The sequence below is a fragment of the Chelon labrosus genome (assembly GCF_963514085.1).
Source record: "Chelon labrosus genome assembly, chromosome: 2".
NCBI lineage: Eukaryota > Metazoa > Chordata > Actinopteri > Mugiliformes > Mugilidae > Chelon > Chelon labrosus.
The window spans coordinates 29,500,421-29,522,618 of NC_140338.1; the positions used below are offsets into that span (position 1 = coordinate 29,500,421).

The 22,198-nt window shown below is 40.3% G+C and overlaps 1 protein-coding gene across 1 annotated transcript in view; it reads right to left on the reverse strand.

Annotated features, from left to right (window-relative positions):
- Window positions 1–22,198, reverse strand: part of LOC311496769 (zeta-sarcoglycan-like) — a gene marked incomplete at its 5' end in the record, with an annotated part of 338,082 nt that overhangs the window by 12,114 nt on the left and 303,770 nt on the right. The window contains one exon of the mRNA XM_084556747.1: window positions 6,761–6,884. Within this exon, the coding sequence (XP_084412873.1) occupies window positions 6,761–6,884 (124 nt within the window). The remainder of the gene's footprint in view (window positions 1–6,760; window positions 6,885–22,198) is intronic.

Consider the following 22,198-nt stretch of genomic DNA (forward strand, 5'->3'; position numbering starts at 1 on the left):
ATGTAGGATAGAAAAAGATAGAGGGAGATAGAGAGAAAGAGAGTAGATAAGAAAAAAAAGAAAAAAAAGCTAGGAGGACTGCAGGAAACCTGAGAGGATCTGTCAGCTCTCGTTGGCTTTGATTTTAATGGAAGCCAGCGCTCCCCTACCTCTTACCCATTTGGCCCTAATTCCAGCGCTGCTTTCCAAACTTTTTAAACTTTAATGGCCCCTTCTTAAGTGCCAGCTGCTGACAACATTGATTTGGCTTTAAGCCTTGCTGTCCCGCACGCCTTTATTTTCTCCTGCAAAATCGACAGAAACATCTATTTTCTGCCATCCTCCTCCACCTCCTACTCATCAGATCCTCCTTCTATCTTCCCTTCATCCGCTTTCCTCTGTTCATGTGATAGCGTCAGCGGCCGTGGAAGGCTGGTATGAGAATGGATGAAAAGGATTGCTGTTTGGATAAGGTGTTCTTTTTAGGGAAGTATGTAGGTAGTTTTTTTTCCTGCTTTTTGAACCACCCTGGGTTGGCACACAGAGAAGTAAAGCTTTGCAGTTTGTGGGTGAGATGTTTTGTTGCGATGAACAGATGCAAAGGGGTTTGGTGTTAAGGCCCATGTACAGTGTGTCATGGTAGAAAAGAAGTAGAAAGAAAGAAAAAAACAAATACCCGACTTCCTATTGAAGGGTATTCAGTAAATCTAAACTGATTAATCACTACTCTTAACTTGTCTGAAAACACTATTTTATGTCTAAGATCTGCTTCTTCAAATGGAAAAATAAAAGTCCAAATTTAGTTAGAAAACACAAACAAAACTCAACGCAAAGGAAAACTATGAGCAATAAACTAACTGCAAAACAGTTTTACTATTTTTTTTATCATTTATTTTACATTTTTATTACCGGTTGCAGAAGCTAAGCCAACGCTTTAAGCCACGGAAGTGCTACCACACCGGAACTCTAATTGACACGCTGATCTTTCCAATGAATAAAACATAGTCTGAGACAAACTTTGTATTGCAGACTCAGTCAGTTTATTCTCCAAGAGACTTTAGTTTCCATAGAACTCAAACATAATTAAGCATCACAATGTGAATGAGCCGTCCAATAATTTCCAGCCAAATGCCGCTTCAGCGGTCAAAAACTGTTTGTTTTCCGGGTGAGACACCGGAGCAGGAAAAGATTAGTTTGATTTTATAGACACAACCCTCAACTAGACCTATCGCGGCATACATTTAAATATAAAGAGATAAAAGATAAAGAGCCTTTATTTGTCATTATATTATACAAGAATCATATAACGAGATTGCATGGTCAGACATGGAGGGTTGGTCCTGAGCTGCTGCACTCGCGCGCGTCGCAACTGTGGGCCAACCTGACCGGTGCCTAACACCTAGCATGTTTTGATGATGGGAGGAACCCGGAGTGCCCGGAAGAAACCCATGCAAACACGGGGAGAACATGCAAACTCCACACAGAAAGGCCCCAGTCGCCCCGGTGGTTTCGAACCAGCGACCTTCTTGCTGTGAGGCACCAACGCTACCCACTGTACCACCGTGCTGCCCTATACACTGTCAGGCCAAAAAATTAACTAAGCAAATAGGTATGAGCCTCCTATTGGATGATTACTGCATGGGTGATTATCTTTCAGCTGGCAACAAGTTATTTAACCCCAACTGATGCCATGAGTAGCTTCTCATTTCTTAAACAACCATGTCTAAAGACACGTCCCGTGGTCGTGGAAAAGATGTTAGTGTGTTTGAGAAGGGTCAAATCATTGGCATGCATCAAGCAGAGAAAACATCTAAGGAGATTGAAGAAACTACTACAGTTGGGTTAAGAACTGTACAACGCATTATTAAAAACTGGAAGGATAGTGGAGAACCATCGTCTTCGAGGAGGAAATGTGGTCGGAAAAAAATCCTGACTGATCGTGACTGGCGATCACTTAAACGTTTGATGAAATCAAATCGAAGAAATACAACAGTAGAACTCAGGGCTATGTTTAATAGTGAAAGTAAGAGCATTTCTACACGTACAATGTGAAGGGATTGGGACTGAACAGCTGTGTAGCCTTAAGAAAACCACTAATCAGTGAGGCTAACCAGAAAAAAGGCTTCGTTTGCTAGGGAGCGTAAAGATTGGACTCTGGAGCAATAGAAGAAGGTCATGTGGTCTGATGAGTCCAGATTTACCCTGTTCCAGAGTGATTAGGCTAGATTAGGATAAGAAAAGAGGCAGATGAAGTGATGCACCCATCATGCCTAGTGTCTACTGTCCAAGCCTTTGGGGGCAGTGCTATGATCTGGGGTTGCTGCAGTTGCTCAGGTCTAGGTTCAGCAACATTATGTGTCCAAAGAATGAGGTCAGCTGACTACCTGAATATACTGAATGACCAGGTTATTCCATCAATGGATTTTTTCTTCCCTGATGGCACGGTCATATTCCAAGATGACAATGTCAGGATTCATGGGGCTCAAATTGTCGAAGAGTGGTTCAGAGAGACAACCACTGTGAGACATCATTTTCACACATGGATTGGCCACCACAGAGTCCAGACCTTAACCCCATTGAGAATCTTTGGGATGTGCTGGAGAAGGCTTTGTGCAGTGGTCAGACTCTCCCATTATCAAAACAAAATCTTGGTGAAAAATGAATGCAACACTAGATGGAAATAAATCTTTTGACATTGCAGAAGCTTACTGAAATAATGCCACAGAGAATGCGTGCTGTAATCAAAGACGGTCCAATGAAACGAGTGTGTGACCTTTTTTTTGGCCAGGCAGTGCATCTGTATTACAGCTCCTACACCAGTTCCAGCAGAATGTTTGATTAACTGAAGTGGCATATTGTTCTGTGAAAGTAATGGATCAAGGTATTCACACATTACTAAAAAATCTATAGGTTTGCAAAAGGTACGCTGAGCTGGATAGGGTTAACAGAAGATAGCTGCAGGAGGTTATGCGAAATGCAAAAGCAATTTGAAATGAATCAGTGTAATATCAAGAGTGAAAGGTTATCATGTGTATAAATATATAATTTATATGAAAATGTCAGAGATTAACCGTCATACATGTCAGAGGGATTGCTGTGAACTTGAATCTGCCACCTCGGTATATCAGTCAAATGTGTGTCTTTGAGCCAAAGGATAACTGACAGACACATGTCCTCATAATGGCCCCTTTTATAAAGAGATTGTGATGAGGAGAAGTGGTAGACATTGCGTCACTGGGCATTACCGTCTTGGAACGGAAATAAACAGAGACTGCATTAGCAGTAACTTGTGATTACAACAAAATATGTAAAATAGTGAAAGATATTGACACAAAGAGCAGAGACGCTACTTGAATCACAGATAAATCATCTCAACAAATACAGACGAGCATGCAGGCTGAAAATAATCACTACAACAGATGTGGACTATGATATTTTTATATATTTCTTTCTGTCTACCTGTGCTGGATTTACACCCCTGAGCTGTTTTAAGACAGTAATGCCCAGTGACGCAATGTCTACAACTTCTCGTCTTTATAAAAAAAAAGGCCATAATGAGGACATGTATCTGCCAGTTATCCTGAAAATACATGGTGGTTACACTATGTATTTTTAATCTTTTTTTAATCTTGATAATGATATACCAGAAGACCCTGAAACACAATGCAAAGTGAGAATCAACCAAAAAATCAGAGTCTTACATGGCAGTAATAAGTCTACAATGTCATCACATCTTCTGCTTTCTACCTTTTCCCTGAGAAGCGATTATTTTCTGGCTGTACACACTGTGACCTTGTTCACGTCTATATTTGGATCATTTGAGCCTTTCCAAATGCATTCATGCCGATAAGGCACCTTTGGTATTTATAAAACTTAGTGGGCAGACGGTTTTCTTTCTGCACATCTGGCTGACGAGCGCTGTTGCAAGGGGTGGAGAGGTTCAGAGGCAGTGCACCACAAACCCTTCCTTTTCTCAAGCCTTTCATGGCATCAAGCTTTGCTAAAGCCCCACACTGCAACCCTTGTTACACTCTGCTTCATGCTAATGTTCACCATCAATAGGGAGACATATATTTATGCAGGGTTGAGAGAGAGAGAGAGAGAGAGAGGGAGGGAGAGAGAGAGGGAAGACAGAAACAGAGAGAGATAATGGATGAACAAAGACCAGAAAGAGACAAAAGAACACATGAAATGGGGGGAAAGACGGAGAGAGACAGAGAGAAAGGGATGACAGGGAAGAGGTAAAAATTATAATTCCCCTCCCCTTTTCTTGTGAAGTGACAGCCTCAGTGATGTATAACCCAAGCAGTGGAAAGTTAATTAGATAGGCTGGGTTAGAGAAAGATGAAGGACTGAGAGCCCAAGAAGGAAAGGAGGGAGGGAGGAGGATGAGAAGAAGATGTAGAAGAAGAAAGTTACACAAAAAAAAAGAGAAAAGAAAGGAGGAATGGGACAAAGGGAATGTGAAGAGTTGGATGACTGAGGGAGATTAGAAGAGAGGAAGAATTCTGTGAGGGAGAGTAATACACATGGTAATGCGTAAACAGGTTGTATGAGTTTTCTTTTAAATAAGAGGCAAGGAGTCTTGTTAAAATAATATTTATATCTCTACAATCCGTTCAGCTGTAAAATCATTCAGACATAACCATATGATTGACAAAAAAAGCCACAATGCAAAAACATATTTATGTCTCATTCACTTACTCTCTGGCAATGACAGTACTCGGGATATGTTTACAGACACTCTTGTTATGTGCACTGCTGACTAGGTGATGGGATGTGTCGCCTCTAAATGACATAGACCAAAAGAGCGGAGTAAAACAAATACCATCAACCTGCAGACTCAGTTATATATCCCTAAAAATAAACCCCACTGATTGGAACCACGACTACCCACCCACCCACCCACCCATATTCTATGCAGTCGATCTGGTGCAGGTTTGCATGGGTAGAGGCACGTCACCAGTATCAAAATACATAAAAGAAATCAACCTAAAACAAATGTGCATGTTTCAAATCAGTATTTTACATCATTATCAGTCCCTTTGTTATTCCGCTCTTTGGCAAGAGCTGATATTCTGCTTAAGTAACCACAAGTGTCCCCTGATTGAACGTCTCAAGTTAGAAGGTGATTCATTTCTGTTTTTACCCTCCACCAGACACAAAAGATTTTTTGAGATTACTTCTGAAAGTCACATGTTCTGAAAGCTGCAGGGAGCTTGCATCAGTATTTTGGCGCCTTCACAGTGGCATGTTTTCCATTTAACTGGATATTTAATAATATGCAATAAAAATCATACGAGCAATAAAACGGTATAATAACACAGACACCCATACAACTCCGCAGTTAAAAAGTTGACTACTTTTTATTTTTACGTAGTTCATTAAACATTAGCTCAAATGCAGCACAATGAAACTGACCTACCGTGGATGACATTTATTAGTCAAGGTATTAATTGTCACATTACAGTGTCGGCAAAACAGATGTTAGTGTTAATTGAGGCTCATAATTTGCTTTTATTTTGCAGTTCATTTTTGGTTTAACAACCATACAGTGCAGCAAACTTTTCTATGCCCTCCACATATCATCCAGAGCTACACTCCTGTATATTGTATGTCGATCTGGCTGTAGGTAATAAATATATAAATGAAAAACCCACCCTCTATAGTATTTTCACAACGCTCGCATATTATTTTGTTGCCATATGCCCAGGCTGTCCAAATATTCTGGTGACCACAGTGGGCTCAATTTATATCAAACTTTCTAGTATCTGTTGACGTGGATGTCTGTGAAGGTTCTCCGTCGTCCAGGTCATGGCATATCCAAAAACATTAAAGAAAGGTAACTGGACTTCGTAGCCTATCATAACCTTGCTTGACCAGTGTCTGTTAATGACCAGAAGCTGGCATGGCTAGTGTCTGTTAACGGCTGTTAAGTTTTGGATCTTTCATAAGTAGGGCCCAGTGGCGGAATGGAATAAGGAAATGAGAAATGGAGAGGAACACCAGTTGATTTCTGAGTTCTTTGTTATCTGTTTGCTTCTGTTTGTGTGTAGGTGTAAGTGTGTGTGTGTGTGTGTGTGTGTGTGTGTGATATTGTGCTCCTTGGGAGAGCAAAATAGTGTGTGTAGAAGACAGTTTGTGTGTGTGACTGACAATGACAGTGAGTGCAACGAGAGGGGGTCATTCTTCTGTTAATTACTAAGTTAATGACACACTATGCTCCAGCAGACATGCAATATGGCAGGCTGACACACACGCGCACACCCACACACACACACACCCAGGGATAATGGGTAAGTCTGCTTGGGTGCTCACACAACGTGGCAGGCTGCTATGCAAAGAGCTTGACAGTGAGATAGCAGGCTAACAATGACACAAACACACACTTACAAACATACACACAGCAGCAACAACTGACAGGGAACCTCATCAAACCAGCTTTAATGAAGTCACTTCTCCCAAATAGAAGAAGGGAAGAAAGGAGTGATGAGAGAAGGAGGGGAGAAAAGGAGGACAAGGTCGCCTGGATTGATGACGCTCATTAGCCTAATAAGGTACTTTAATGAAGCGGGCCCAACACAGTGCCACACAGTCTAAAGACCACACACACATCACACAAACACCCCAAAGATTGTGTTGTCCTTTGTATTTACACATGAACATAGCTATTTTTGCCAGCTTCTGCTCCCTTCTGTCTAGCTGTCTCATAGATCAATCAGTTCACTTCCTCACAAACTCATACATGTTAAGAAAAAAGAAATATAAAAAACGCACTCACCTCTCCTTCTGAGGACTGCAGGAGAAGGTCTTTCCTACAGGACGCTGTGAAATCTCCCACTCCAGCGTTGACCTCCACCCCTCTGGGAGCCTCCAAGGTCAGGGTCCGAGTCGGAGACTCCAGCCTGAGAAGCATAAACACACATTAGTCGTGCTGGAAGAAGAGGAAACAGATGAAGTACGAACCTGTATGAGCAGGGACAAGGTGGTTGTAACCTATTACTACAGTATCAATAATAACTTAATAAGAACATTTACAGTCTCACATCTGCCCAGTGGTAGGGGTTGTACCGACTAGTTGACTTTACTGCTGTGCCATGATGCTTTAAGCAGGAAGTCAACTAGTCGCCGATCACATGACAGTAACAACACGGACGCCTCAGAGAAGACAGGTGAGGAGTCCAGTGGATCATTCCAGCAAACTAGCAGCGGTTCAAGTGTGTGAAAATACTTCACTAAAGATGAAGCCCATTCTACCGTGACATGAAGGATATGAAAGTCAGTTCTGAAATACAACAAAAGTACTACTGCATTACACACTCATCTGAAAAGGCATCCGCCAATGCTAACACAGGAATGGTCCAAATCCTTTCAACGACAGTTAATTAACAACTTCACCAAACGCTGCAGCAACAGAGAGAAGGAGGCTGCAAACCAACAATATGGCTAAGCTATCCTATCTTACAAAAAGCTGTAAAGCAAGTATTAAATGCTACAGACAGTGCCAATTTATAGACTATACATATCTGCAGTGTACAGTATTAATAAGCTCATGTTTATGTTCAGTTCTGTTCAGTTCTGTTGTGTTCTATTAGCTGAAATTGTTGCTGTGACTGTATGTATTTTTTTCGTCCTTGATGTCAGTGAATGCATAATGTGAGAGACGTTATGGTTGAGCTGAGAGTTTGCCGAGTAAGAATCGCATATTAGAACTGCCAGGCTGATGGTGTTTATGGTGTTGGCGTGGGCTACGGCCAACAGTAACCCGTGTTCAAGCTTCAATTACCTTGCAGAAAAGCCACCATAGCTTCCTTTATGTGAGATGCTACAGTATGTGTTCAGGTCAAGAATATAGATCTCATTGTTGCAAAACATTACTCTCTGCTGTGTTTTCTACTGAGTCATCTGCGATGTCGATGGCATATCACAATAATTAAACCTCGTAGAACACTCACATAGTTGAGCAATAACACTTTGGATAGACCAGGAAGGCATAACCGTGGTCACATTCTTAAGAAACTGACACTACCAATAACTGCCCACACAATCATATTTCTAAACTTCTCAGTTATTGTTGAGACTACTGCGCTATGGGGAATGGTAAATTTAATGCACAACTTTTAAGGAAACATGTGAAAGTGTTTTACACTACCTGACATGTGCTCTTAGACCCATTATTTGCTCAGCTGTTTCATACATGTTCATACAAAGACAAGTAATTAAACGCACTCTACAGCCAGTTAGTGGTTCATGTAGTGACCCCTCCATTTTGAATTTGTATTAGATTTTTTTTTTTTATAAGGTTTTTTTCTTTTTAAAAAAAAAAATAAAAAAATACAAAGCAAAACCCAATAACATCTGCTGTAAATAAAAAATGTCCTGGCCATGCATGGTGTCACTTTCCTTGGAGCGCAAAGGGTCACATGCTAAGTCTGTGGTTTAAAGTTGAAAACAATATGAGATGATTAAACAGCTTGGTGGTGTTAGATAAGCACAGTGCCTCGCTCAAGGGCATGTTGGCAAGTGAAACGAAATAAATAGCGCTTTCAGCAAAGCAGACAGAATTACAATTTATGATGTGGGAGTATAACAAATTAAACAGCACACTCGCAACAAAGATCAAATAAGCAAAATGCTTTACTATAGGGGCACTTTTCCAGACACACTTGGCCCAAGGGCACTTCAGAAGGTTGATTCCCCAGTCCCTACTGAGACGCTAAAGGGATAAAGCATTCAAGCCAAAGGCTAGATTAACTGAACTCATGACGTGCGGCTAGTCCGTAGCCAAAAAAACAAGAGACATAAACAAGCATCAGTACCTTGGCCAAAGGCACTTTGGCTGGAAGTGAGTGTACCAAGCTTCCTCTGCTAATGTCCTTCACTAGAGTTCACAGGATGGAGAACGTGTGCACACTCATATTCATGGTGTGGGATGATTCCACATTTCAGGATTTCAAACTGAAAAACTAAACGTAGGCAGGCAGTAAAGGGCTCCCTCTTATTTTGTTACCCCCGAGGGATGAAGATTTAGAAGATATCTTGGTTTCAAGATTGCTCCTTTCTTTTTTTTTTCTTTTTTTGCTTGATTAGGCGTTTTCTGATGTTTCCTTCATTAAGTGACAATGAACTGAAATAGAGTAGCTCACTGGCATCAAGATAATGTCACCTGATACAAGTGAAAACACCAGTAGTGGGCTAGTTTGCATTAAAGTCGAGTCTTTTCACCTCAATTTGCCACCCTCACTTTAGGAAACGGCTTACCGAGTGTTGTTTTCTTTGTGCGGTAATGGAAGGCTGCATTAAAAGAAAATGTCGTTGTTTAACAATGCTGTTTAAACAACACATCACTAACTAAATACTGACACAACGGAGGTACTTATTTCTACCCCCGCTGGAAGTGTCCTGGAGTGGAAAGTCTTAGGTCTTTATCTTAAACCTACTCTCCGCAATTTAGGTGTCTCTATGGGCCAGCCTTTGACTCTTGACCAGCATGTAAATGGTTTGGTTCTTTCCTGCTTCTACCAGCTAAACTTTGCAGCTCACTGGGTCTAAAGATTGGTGCTTCCCTAGAAATGTATTAAAGCATTCATTCTTGCTTCACGCTAGCGCTAAGAAATACACATTTAGGAGGAGCAATAACTTTTATCCTGATTAAGAAGCTGCAGCTAAATGAACATACTATGTGGATACATTATGGACAGGAGGAAGAAGAATTCCTCCACATCTGTGTTAGCCGTCTTTCAGAGCTAGCTGTAGTGGTATTTATTCTGGGTTGAAGGTGACGGTACTCGGAACTGCACAGCGGCAAGGTTTGCTGTTTGGCGCTGTGCAGTTCCGAGCATCCAAGTGTTATAACAAGTGTTGGAAGCAGACACTCCACGTTGGGTCTGACTTATTGATCTGTAAAAACACAGTGTACGCCGCTGCAGTCAGAGGTTAAGAAAAGGGGAAATAAAGAGAGAGACAGGCAGACAGCCAACAGACAGACAGGTCTAGATGGTGACGTACAATAAGGTTTTGTGTGAAATAGAGAGAGGCAGGGAAAGAGAGAGCTCGCTGGTCTAGTCAGCAGCGGTGATGTGAGGATGTTTGGCTGGTTTGACAGCTAAGGCAATTACAGTGATGCTTCTCCATGCTGAAACCAGGTCTGATGGGCAAGCACACACATACATACTGAGTACCTATCACTCTCTTTCTCACCACTCCCTTTCCTTCTCATCATGCTACCTGTCGGCATACACCCTTTGTTTTTCAACTTGTTTGTGTGTTTCTCTCAAAGCATGATATCTATTTACTTCAGTTTTCCTCATTTTAAAATGACCAAAAAGGGACACAGTATATCCACGCAATGCCAAGTGGAAAACTCAGATCTTCAGCTTGCCCACTATTCAGTTATCCATTTTCAAATTTTAGCTGGTACAGGGTGGCACAGAACCTTTGACAAAAGCAAAAATGGAATGCAAGCATCATGAGGATAATGTGCCTGACTGGAAATGTTGCATAATAATGGGTTTGATTCTTAAACCGTAAGAACAAATCACTGTTGTCACAGCCAATAGCTGACAACAGCAAACTAGGAAAAAAAAAGCCTCTGTGTGATTTATTATTTTGAGTATGACGAGGATGGATGGGTTTCATAATAAAATTGCCACGAACATTGATTAACAGCTGAAAATTGGTTTTGAGGTTTCATACAAGTTTCAACTTGATTAACCTTGGATAATTTATATAACAAGGGATAGTCTGGAGGCTAGTTATTCTTTGAATGATGATGTCCTTAATTATGAATGTGTCTTGTACTTGTGTACTTGAGTACTTGAGCTGGCAGCATTCTCATTTGGACCTCACAAATATCTCTTGTTACGTTGGAAACATGGGAAAATTATTTCTTAAACATTTAACATTAAGGTGGATTTTTTTTTCAGCAGTATATCTCAGATCTTTGTTGCTCTTTTAATTAACCATCAGTAATCATTAAAGTAATAATGAAAGGCTAATATAAGCTTATGTTTAGAATACAGCATAACACTAATTACATTCCAATAATGTGCAGCACAAACTGACTATACAACTGACGAGGCAGTGTCGATCTGTATATGTTTTTTCTCAGAAATGTAGGAAGAAAATGTTATTAAATATGCTACGGACAATCAGAGGTTGAATTCCAAAAACTCTTGTGATCACCTTGAGTCAGCATCAGATTGATAGTTCTGATATCGAGTGAAATAACTTCACGCCTTTTGGCTGTATTGCTATAAATGTGATACACACAACTGCATCCTTCCCTGAGGAGGAATTTTAATAACTTTGATGATCCCCTAACCTTTTATTCTAACACCACCATCTGGTGAAAATCTGCTGTCCTTACAAATACAACAACAACAGAAATCTATATTATCATCTGCTTCTGCTTTGTCTAAATCCAGTCTCAGAACTGCTAGCTCCACTGACTGACTCTTCCTCATGTGTACTTGAAAAACTGCACTTTGATTGACTGAAATGTGTGGATGTACTGTACATTGTGCGAGATGCAAATAAATATAAACTATGTGTGTATGTTTCCTTCTTTGTCACACCTGAACTTTCCACTAAAGTCCATTAAAATGTTAGTAACACCATGAGGTCCTTTAAAAAATGGTTAAAGGCTGCATTTTCATTGGATAGATGTCCCACCATCTTTTCTGCAAGCATGCCCTCTAAGTCTCAGGCCCGTAGTCTTTCTGATTCACTCAGTAACACACACACACACGCACATAAAGTTTCTGGTCAGGCCCCTTTTTCATGGTGCAGATAGCAACTAAGCTGTTATCTTTGCTATCCATTATTATTAGAGAAAACAACCCCCACCCTCCAATTCTTACATTATTCCTCGCATACTCTCTCTCTTTCTCTTATTCCAACAATCTCCAGCCCATCCTCTCTCTCATAGATCCGTTTTGACCTTCAGTAGCGACAAGGCCGTTTTAAACAGCGTCCATATTTGTCCAACCTGACAAGATAAGCTGGACAGAAATACATCAACATGAAATGTTTTTTATCTTAATACATTCCTGGGGAAAAAACTGAGAAAGAGAGGAGGGGTGGGGCTTTAGATATTCAAAAAGGAAGAAAAACAAGAAAAGAGAATAACTTATATGCAACGTAAGAAATATTGAAGAAACAATAAATAAAGTTATTAAAATTCCTCCTCTGGGAAGGATGTAGTTGTCTGTATCACATTTATAGCAATACAGCCAAAAGGCATGAAGTTATTTCACTCGATATTAGAAATACTGAAGTCTGACATATAAATGATGAGATTTATAGTGTGTACAATCAGCAGTCCGATTTGCATGTTCATGTCACCCGTTTTTAATTTAATTTTGTGTTTACTTTGTCTCCTAGCTCAATGAATGTATTCCTAAATTCTATTACATTTAAGTACTGATTCTTTGTACTGCCTGCAAGAGATGGCTGTGCTTGCATCACTGAAACAGCAGTAGAGCTCAAATGTGCACAACAGCTCAAACAGTCAGACACCTGCGTCAAAATATTAGCTAAAACTTTAAAGATTTTAAGACCATTTTTATGCATATGCACATGATGAGGAGAACAGTCTGACCCACTGCATCACTGACTACATTAACTTCTGCATGGAGAACACTGTGCCCACCAAGACAGTGTGGTGTTTCTCAAATAACAAACCCTGGGTGACCCCTGAGCTGAAAGCCCTACTTAATGAGAAGAAGAGGGTTTTTAAATCTGGGGACAAGGAGGAGCTAAAGAGGATACAGAGTGAACTCAAAAAGGAAATAAAAAAAGGTGGCGAGGACATCTATAGGAGAAAGCTGGAAGACCAACTTCACAAGAAAAACACCAGGGAGGTCTGGAAAGGGCTGAAGACAATTTTCGTGATCCAACTGCATCAGTGGGAATGGCCCCGAGGATCCACTCCCTCACCCAAACCTGAGAACTGTGACCAACACTCTGCATCCCGGCCATGTCCTCTCCTGCTACCAACTCCCTCCTCCCCGACAGCACCCACAACATCTCCTGGACCGCCCTCACACATCCCTACTCCACCCGTTGACGCTGTCATCTACCTGCTGCACAGATCCCTTTTGCACCTTGAGGAGCCCAGAAGCATTGTGAAAGTCACGTTTTTTGACTTCTGCAGTGCCTTTAACACGGTACAACCCTCGCTGCTCAAGGGGAAGCTACCGGGATCAGGGGTAAACAGCCAGCTGACAGTACTCTCTCCATTCCTCTTCACCATCTACACTTCAGATTTCCGGTAAAACACAGACAGCTGCCACATCCAGAAGTTCTCGGATGACACAGCCATCGTTGGACGGGTATCGGACGGGAACAACCTGGAATACAGGACGGTGATTGAGGACTTTGTCTTGGTGGCATTAATGCGAACGCAGTTACCTTCACATCAATGCCACCAAGACAAAGGAGATGGTGATTGACTTCCAAAGGAAGCCAACTCAAACCACACCGGTGAACATCCAGGGATTGGACATCGACATTGTGGATGGATACAAATACCTGGGTGTTCACCTGGACAATGAACTGGACTGGTCGGACAACACCAATGTCCTATAAAGGAAGGGACAAAGTCGCCTCCACCTGCTGAGGAGACTGAGGTCCTTTGGGGTGTGTAGGACACTACTCAGGACTTTTTACGACACTGTGGTTGCATGTGCAACCTTCTTTGCTGTGGTCTGCTGGTGTGGCGGAGTCACGGAGAGAAACAAAAAGAGACTGGGCAAACTGATCAAGAGGGCCAGCTCCATCCTGGGCTGTCCTCTGGACTCAGTGGAACAGGTGGGGGAGAGGAGGATGTTGGCCAAACTGTCAAACATAAGGAACCCCTCTCACCCCCTGCATGAGACAGTTGGGAAGCTCCGTCAGCCAAAGACTGCTGCACCCACAATGCAAGAAGAAATGCTTCCGGAGGTCCTTTGTCCCCTCAGCAATCAGACTCTTTAACATCAGTATTTCGTAGCACTGCTACTGAGATTTTTTTCTTGGATATACAAGAGCATAGTATATACGAACGCATCCCTGTCATTACCTCATGCCTTTTTTGAGTGATACTTGGTGAAACTCCTATTGGAGTTTGTTTTATTCATGATATTCATGAATGCCATTATGTACAGCATATTCAGCCTCCTTACCACCTCAACCCTCAATTTACACTAGTTTTTTTTTTTTTTTTACTTTTGGTTAGCTACTTAAACCTGATGCAATATATAAATATTTATAGTACCATAACGTATTTAATTTTATATAATTTCTCTTGTCTACTTTATTCTATTTTTTGTATCTTTTTGTATCTCGCACTGTTGTTCCCTGCCGCTGTAACACCCTAATTTCCCCACAGGCATAAATAAAGTCCTATCTCATCTAATCTTATCTTATCTCAAGACCTCGAAATCCCCCAAATTATAACCAAAAAAGCATTTAAAGAAAGGCAACTGGACTTGGTTTGACTGTTTTTTTTTTTTTTTGAGAAGACATTTCACCACCCATCCGAGTAGCTTCTTTTGGATAAACCACGACCTGGATGACTGAGAACCTTCACAGACATAAAAATTATAACACAATAAATAATAATTCCTGCATTTGTTGGATCTGCATTCACATTGCTTTTAGTAAACTACATCATGAGCTTAGCTGATGACACTGGTGTTAGTGGGGCGACTGTTCTCTCGCTTCTGCTTAAGATTTGCTATCATTAAGTCCCTCAGAAGAAGATATGGAAACAATGAAAGCATTCCATCAGTTGTGAATACGGACAGCAGTTAAATACATGTTGAGTTAAGTAGATACAACAAGTACGGGGACGTTAAAAGTGGAACTCAGCCATTATTCATTTTATTATTTCCATTTACCTAGTCCATTTTTCATGTGCCATGTCATAACTTAACACCATTAAATCCAATGCAAAGACCCACAGGAAAACTCGCAACCTACATTCCAGCACCTCCAGCAAATAAATAAACTGCATGGAGTTAAAAATAAAAGAGTAGTTTGTGACATTTTAAATTTTTGTTTATAGTACAGACTCTTACTTTCATTTTTTTTTAAGTAACCACAGCTATTTACCTTTTAAACTGGAATTGCCTAAATAACGAGAGAAGAATGTGGAAGAAGGGCAAGCAAAGTGGTGTAGTGGTGAGCACTGACACATCACAGCAAGAAGGTTTGAATCTGCCGGCCAGCTGGAGCCTTTCTGCGCTAAGTTTGCTTGCTGCTCCAGTGTCCTCACTTGTCACCACCACCGTGCAACATGAGTGCAGAGAAAGGGCTTATATATTAAATATAAGACACAACTACAGTATATGTACATTATGACTAGATGGCTTCGTCCCAAGGGAATTGACTTCCATATTTTTATTTTGTCGTGTGTGGAAAGTTGTGCAGAAATGTTAAAGTTTGGGCTTCTTAGTGTGATTTATATTTCCCATTCCCATTTGGCTGACATTCATCCTGCCCTTTTCCTCTTCAGAACTGTTGAAGGCCACACCACCTTATCGCCACTTTGCCATTTGGGACGCAACCCTTTAACCTTTTCACACTAAACGCTCTGTCATCTGCCTCGGTGCCCCTGTCGCCGTCGTCCAACCCCGTCCAAGAAGCACTTTTAAAACTTTTATACATTTTAAAAAGTGCTGCTGAGCGATGCATAGAGAGAAGACTGAAGGCATGAAAAGCGAGAGTCATTGACTTTTACAGAGTTAAATCAGACAGAATGCAGAAACGTGGCATTTCTGAAGCCCCCGACTTTTGCAGTGTCTTGGTGAGGGAGGGTGCTGCAGAGCGTTTAAATCGCCCTATGAATCGTGCAGGTGTGCAGAAAAGAAAAAATAAGAGTGGAAAGAAAAAGCCTTGGGCTGTTTTAAAAAGTTACACAAGTCCCTGCTGAGCTACTGAGGTGGGACAGGAGAAAGTCAAGGTACATTAGACATTTGTCTTTGTGGAAAGAATGTGTGTTTGTGTGAGAGAGAAAAAGCAAGGAACATGACTTTGTGTGTGTATATGCTGGTGTGTGCAGGTGTGTTAAAGAGGAGGTTATGACCACTGAAGAAATGTTGTATCTCAGCAACTCTTGGTGCTTAAATTAGATTGTATGTGTGCATAATATGCGCAGATATTTAGCCAAGGATGTTAGTTGACCTAATTTCAGGTAGTAGTATTAATTCTTCCCTGAAGTTTCTGAGCTTGCATGGCTGTCTTGTCATGACGTCCAAAGTCCCACACATTCGTCTGCCTTAACACAACACAGTTCCTGGCAAATCATTAGGATACTCCTGAGAATGATTTTCAGAAGCTCTTGCTGTCCTCCTTGCTGTGAAATGTAGCTGAGGAAATGGCTAATGGCAGAGAGCACAGGGAGAAAAAATGTCAAGCAATTTCATGCCGTTGTGACTCTGATGGGGTGCCAAGCTGATAATTTAATCAGTAGTGAAAGACTAGCTTCACTCCTGCACAACTTTAGCCATTCCATCAATTGTTCATTGACTTGTTTTTGCTAAAAAAGACACATAGTTGGAGACAGAATTTTACATTAAACAGAAAAGTAAAATAAAGTGAGGTAAAAGGAAAGCTGACAGGAAGAAAAATAAGAAAGTTGATGCAATGTAAACATGTAACAAGATAATGTCTAGTCCTGTGATGAATGCATGGCGCTACTGCACTTCTCACAAAATAACAAACTGGTGCTGCTCTTCATGTCATTAATTCACAAAACAATGCTGTTAACAGTACTTTACCTTTTCAGTGGACCTCTTTTTTAACTTTAGACTGTTATTGATGTGAAGTAGGAAAAATATTACTTTAAGGAGACGTCATTTGAAAGAGGCAATTTGTATTATCCGTTGATCTGAATGGATAGCAAGTACTTAGTTTAAGAAATGCATAATAAAAGAGAAACTGAAACAGCCATACATAACTATAACTGACTTTACATTAAAGACCATCTCTCACAAAATGAAGACAAGCTTAATTCACTTGTTTATCGAACAGAAGACATAAAGACTTATGGTCCAGAATCAAATGGTTTTACTTGATGCAAATATATATAAAACACAGAATGATATACAGCAAGCGTGGAAGCCAGCCCAGACTTTACTTTGCCCACAAATTTTTGTGGGGGACAGTTGGTCAGGATTATCTCCATTGGGAACTGATTATGCCCCAACAAAGACCTGCCAGGCCAATCAAACTGTTTGTGCAGGCTTTAATCAGTGGTGGAGGTAGAGTAGCAGCAACATTCATTCATTCATTCATTCATTCATTCATCTTATGTAACCACTTGTCGTATGAGTCGCGGGGGGTGAAACTCCTCCTCAGCTGTCATCAGGCGAGAGGCAGGGTACACCCTGGACAGGTCTCCAGTCTATCGCAGGGCTAACACAGAGAGACCGACAACCATTCACACTCACATGCATGCTACGGCCAATTTAGAATCACCAATGAACCTAACGCTAACTATCACGCCACTGTGCCGCCCGTCGCAGCAACATATCGAGGTAAATTTGTTTCCAACAAATAGGCTCTCTTGTTTATTTATTTTTTTTGTTCTCTCTATCGTTTGAAACACACCCCATAATGAAATTCCAATGGCGTGTTGGAATTTACGCCATTGGAATTCATATTCTGATAATAACTCAGTGTCATAATAACTCAGTGTGGCTGAGCCAGGCTAGGCCAGTCTATGCCCAGCTGCTTCTGTATGAAATATTTCATACAGCAGCCATTAACAGAAAACCCATCTGAGCAGAGAAACATTAGAGCGCCTCACAAAGGCAACAGAAAGACTGAGACTAAAGTCCATTTAGTCTCTGTAATGAATGTTTTCTTTAACCATCTGCGGTTCATTCCTTTTGTGACGCAATGTGAATTTTTTAAATTATAAAATAATGAGTAGGGAGTCTGAAAAGCGGAAAACCTGACCTTTCCGAGGTAGAAGAAGGCAGCTGGAGCTAACGTTGGAAATGCTTTTCTTTGTCCTGGATCACATTTTTATATGTTATAATTTTATAATTTTGTCACCAATATTGTCTGTGTTGTAACTTGGCTGGTGTTTACTATTAGAATTAAAGTTTTACCTTTTCTTTTTTTCTGTGTTGAGGGTCAAAAGAATCTGTCCTTGGACAGATATAGAATATGAGGCCCTGAGGCCACTTTGTAACTTGTGATATTTGGCCAAATAAATACATTGACTGCACATTACCTTAGGCATAATTTACTATTTTGTTAATTTTTCAAAATGTTAACTTGAAAAATACAATCCTGTAACAAATACACATAAACAAACTTTTCACAGTACGCTAATGTACTTTCTATATTAAATATAAAAATGTAAAATGAAAAAAAAATGAAATAAAAAAACACTGGTTCACTAGCTATAAATCATACTGGCAGACCTGAGGGTCAGCATGACCGTGCAATAAGAAATCATGTTAACCCGCTGCATCAGTGACATTTGTAGCAACTGTGTTACAGTCCCTACTTTTAAATCTAGCATTTTTGATGAGATTGGATGAAACTTTAATTATCTTTGTGGGGAAGTTTTGTAGTTGCTGCAGTGAAGAGAAAGATAAGAACAGCACACATAATGAAGATAATTCGATACATAATTGCCACAGCAGAACCCACTTGGATTACGACAACAGATAAAAACTAAGAATTCTAGGATGAGACTTAAGGGCTAGAGGTGCATTTGCTGTTCACATTGCTGGTCATGTACGTGGAAGAACGTATGTGGGAAATTAAATTGTGAATGTCACACTATTCCCATAAAAACTGATTCCCCGAGAAAGGCACCTTAACACCACTGTTACACTTTAATTGCACAGAAATCACTGGACCGGCCACATTTGGTGCTGATAATAAAAAAAGAAAAAAAAAAAAAAAAGAAGAAGAAGGCATTGGTGCAGAGTGTGTATTTTACTAGATGATCTATCTGGAGAATAAGAAGAAATAAGCCAAAGGCAAGACATATCAACAACAAAAATGATAAACTTCAAAGAAATTCAAAGAAGGTAGTATCTGTTGTATTGAGCAGGAATTGGGGCATTTTTAATTTTTTCCATTAGCTACGTGCTAGAATGCACATATCCTGACCTCTCCTTTGCACCAATCACTGAGAACAAACATAAGGGAAAAAAATAATACTAATCTTTTCCAAAGGAAAAGTTGCTTAAGCAGTGATTTCACTCATGAGTGATTCCTACAAATGAAGTCCTCCCTAAGTTATGCTGGCAGCATTTTTGCAAAATCCCTTCAGTAAAAATATGAATACATTACAAGAATCAACCTCCATTTAGACTGAAACATTTAAGACTTTGAGATGATGCACATGTATTTGTGTGCAACGTTGTCAGTATGTCTCGTTTTTCTTTTGTCGTTTGTGTTTTTTAGGTTAAATGGGTAGAGTCGCAAGTTTAACAAGTCAAGACAAAATGTGTTTCAGCGAAGTAAACTTTAAGGAATTTTAATCGTGAATATCTGTGAAAAGGAAAGATAGCATGTTTGATACACAGGGACATGAATGACTGCTGGAAGAAAATAGATGTATCAAGAGAAGGAATGAACCTTAAGAGAAGGTAGAGACGAAAGCCAGAAGTCAGTAGATGTACAGATAGTGTGGTGTAGTTCTTACCCTCCCTCTAGTGGACAGGAAGAGGAGAAATGAAAGAGCAAGCGCTTGTGGAGACAGACCAAGGGATGGGGAGAGAATGCCTGGGGAGGCGAGGGTGGCAGGAGATTGCTTTGAAAGGGAGAAGCAAAAGCCTGAGCAAAGACAACAACAATCATAAGATCAACTCTGTGCTTTTCTCAATTTCTCTGCCTCATTGCCTGCCCCCCTACAGTCCCCTACCAGTGTTTCTTTCATTCCTCCTCCTTGTTCCTTACCTCCTGGCTGGATTCTGGCTGTGCTCATTCTTTCTCCCAGCTACAAACAGAGAAATCCTAAAGTAAACACCATCCCACCTCTTTTTCTTCCTTGTTTCCCTTAGCTCTCACTCTCGTTTCAGTGCCTGTCATTCCCGGTTACATCCGACTGAAGCTATATTTTTAGACAGCTTCTGTCCATTTCAGTCTCTTTAGATCTCTCTCTGCTCTCATCTCTATTAAAAATCTGTCCTTTAATAAGGTTAGCTGGATATGAACTGTGTGAGATTTGTCAAATTAAGTTATAAAATCTGCTAATAAAGTGAATAGTTTAACATTATAACATCTGATTGCAGTTCTCTACTGGTCTGCTTGTACTGGATATATCTTTAAATTTAAATGTCTGCTCTTAAACTCCTGTTAGGAATATGTTGTAACATTATTGAATTTATAAAGCTAAATGACATATTTTCACAATGAATCTGCTGATGGGGCCAATTGTAACTTCATCTCCATGCATAAAAACTAAATTTCAAAATTTTGTTCAAAGTTGTTCCAGTTCAAACTCAATTACACTTCTTATGTCATATTCTAAGTCATTAGAGTCAGTTTTAAGTCAAAACTGCAGATAAATTTGAATATAATTCAGAAAACAAATCATGATCCAGGCTTTTTAGATGTGCTTGGCAGAAGCAGTGAATACTCCACTAATATTCCAATTTACTTTACATATGTCATCATGGGTAGGTGACACTGCAAACACATTCTGTCTCTTTAATTTCTTCTAACACCTTCTGTAAATGGTATTTCTTAAAGTTTAAAAGTAGGTGTATTTATTTTTCTATGCACTGTATACATATTCAACCCAATAAATACAGGCCTACGCCACACCTGGAAAGAGGTCTAACTTAGTGATGTTTGATGACCAATATTGAATGAATAATATTATCCTAACTGAAATAGTGTTGACATATTAGTGTGCATCTCAACGTACTGAGTGACTGCAGCAATATTCATGAACCAGCAGGTACTAAACTATGCAGTGCCCCAAGGGAACGCTATATGATGCCTCAGTCACTACCAGAGGGATTAATGCAAGAATTTAATACCAATAAAAATTCTGCAAACTATTCAAATCTTAATTCTAACTTTACAGCTACACGAGGGATAGTGATATTTTTGAGTCCCATGGCTGGTCTCTTTGTAAATCTATTTTACTGCATACTCTGGTGTTTCCGTTTTACTTTATTGCCCTGATTTCCTAGCATGAAGTCAGATTTTCTCATAATACAGCAGCTTGTTGCTGTGTTTGGATAAGGAGCTTCTGTGCATGTGTGTGCATGCACACTTGAGGTGTATGAATCCGCGTGTCGCCGTGTATTTATATGCGTGCGGGTCCAATATTTTCTAATGTTATTTATCCGCTGTGATTCCGGTGTCTTGCCAAAACAGCCTCTAGCCATTTGTAATAGTCTTTATTCACACTGGAACATTTGGCTCTGTCACAAAATCTGATATTAACATTTGTCTATCTTTGCGGCGCACACATGCAAACAAACAAGAGCTGAGCTAACCGCACACACACGCACCCACCACACAATAGGAACAGATGTGTGGCAATATGGCGAGACTGTTGAATATTTACTTGTTGTTGCTGCTTGCACATATTCCCCCTCAAGCTGTCTACAACAGCAGCAAATGATAAACACCGGTTGATAAACCAAGATAAATAACAATCAGCAAAGACAAACCATTTCACGACAACAATGGATAGAGTTTACTTAAGCAATGTCCAATACTCTGTAAAACAACAAAAAAAAAGCTCTAATATGGAGAAAGGGAGGCATCTACAATTCCATGCTAAACACTGCAGATACTGTAGCAGGCATTAAACACTTTTAATTCTGTTGTTTGTATAGCCTGGCTTAGGCGTAGGTGTAGCCAGGCTCAGTTCTTGTCAGTATACAAGTCTGGCAACATGCCATTTAGTTTTCGTTATGGGGCATGTTTCAGCCGATACAGAGAAAAAAATAACTCCAAATGCATCTGGATAGTCCTAGAACCAATCAGAGCCGCCGTGTTGTAAACAAAGGGCATCTGTCAATATGCATTCTTGCCTGTACTCGTGTTCATGTGGGCTTGTGAAATGTCATTATCTGCCCAAGTTCTGCTCCAATACAAAGTAACCACATGACCAAGTACAGTCCAAACACAAAGATGTGTCCTTGCCCTGTCTGTTTTATCAAGGATGCATGGAACTTGGGGTTTTGTGGGCGTCATCAAATACGCAGCTTTTCCAATTACAGACTGACCGTCTTGGGTCCTCTTA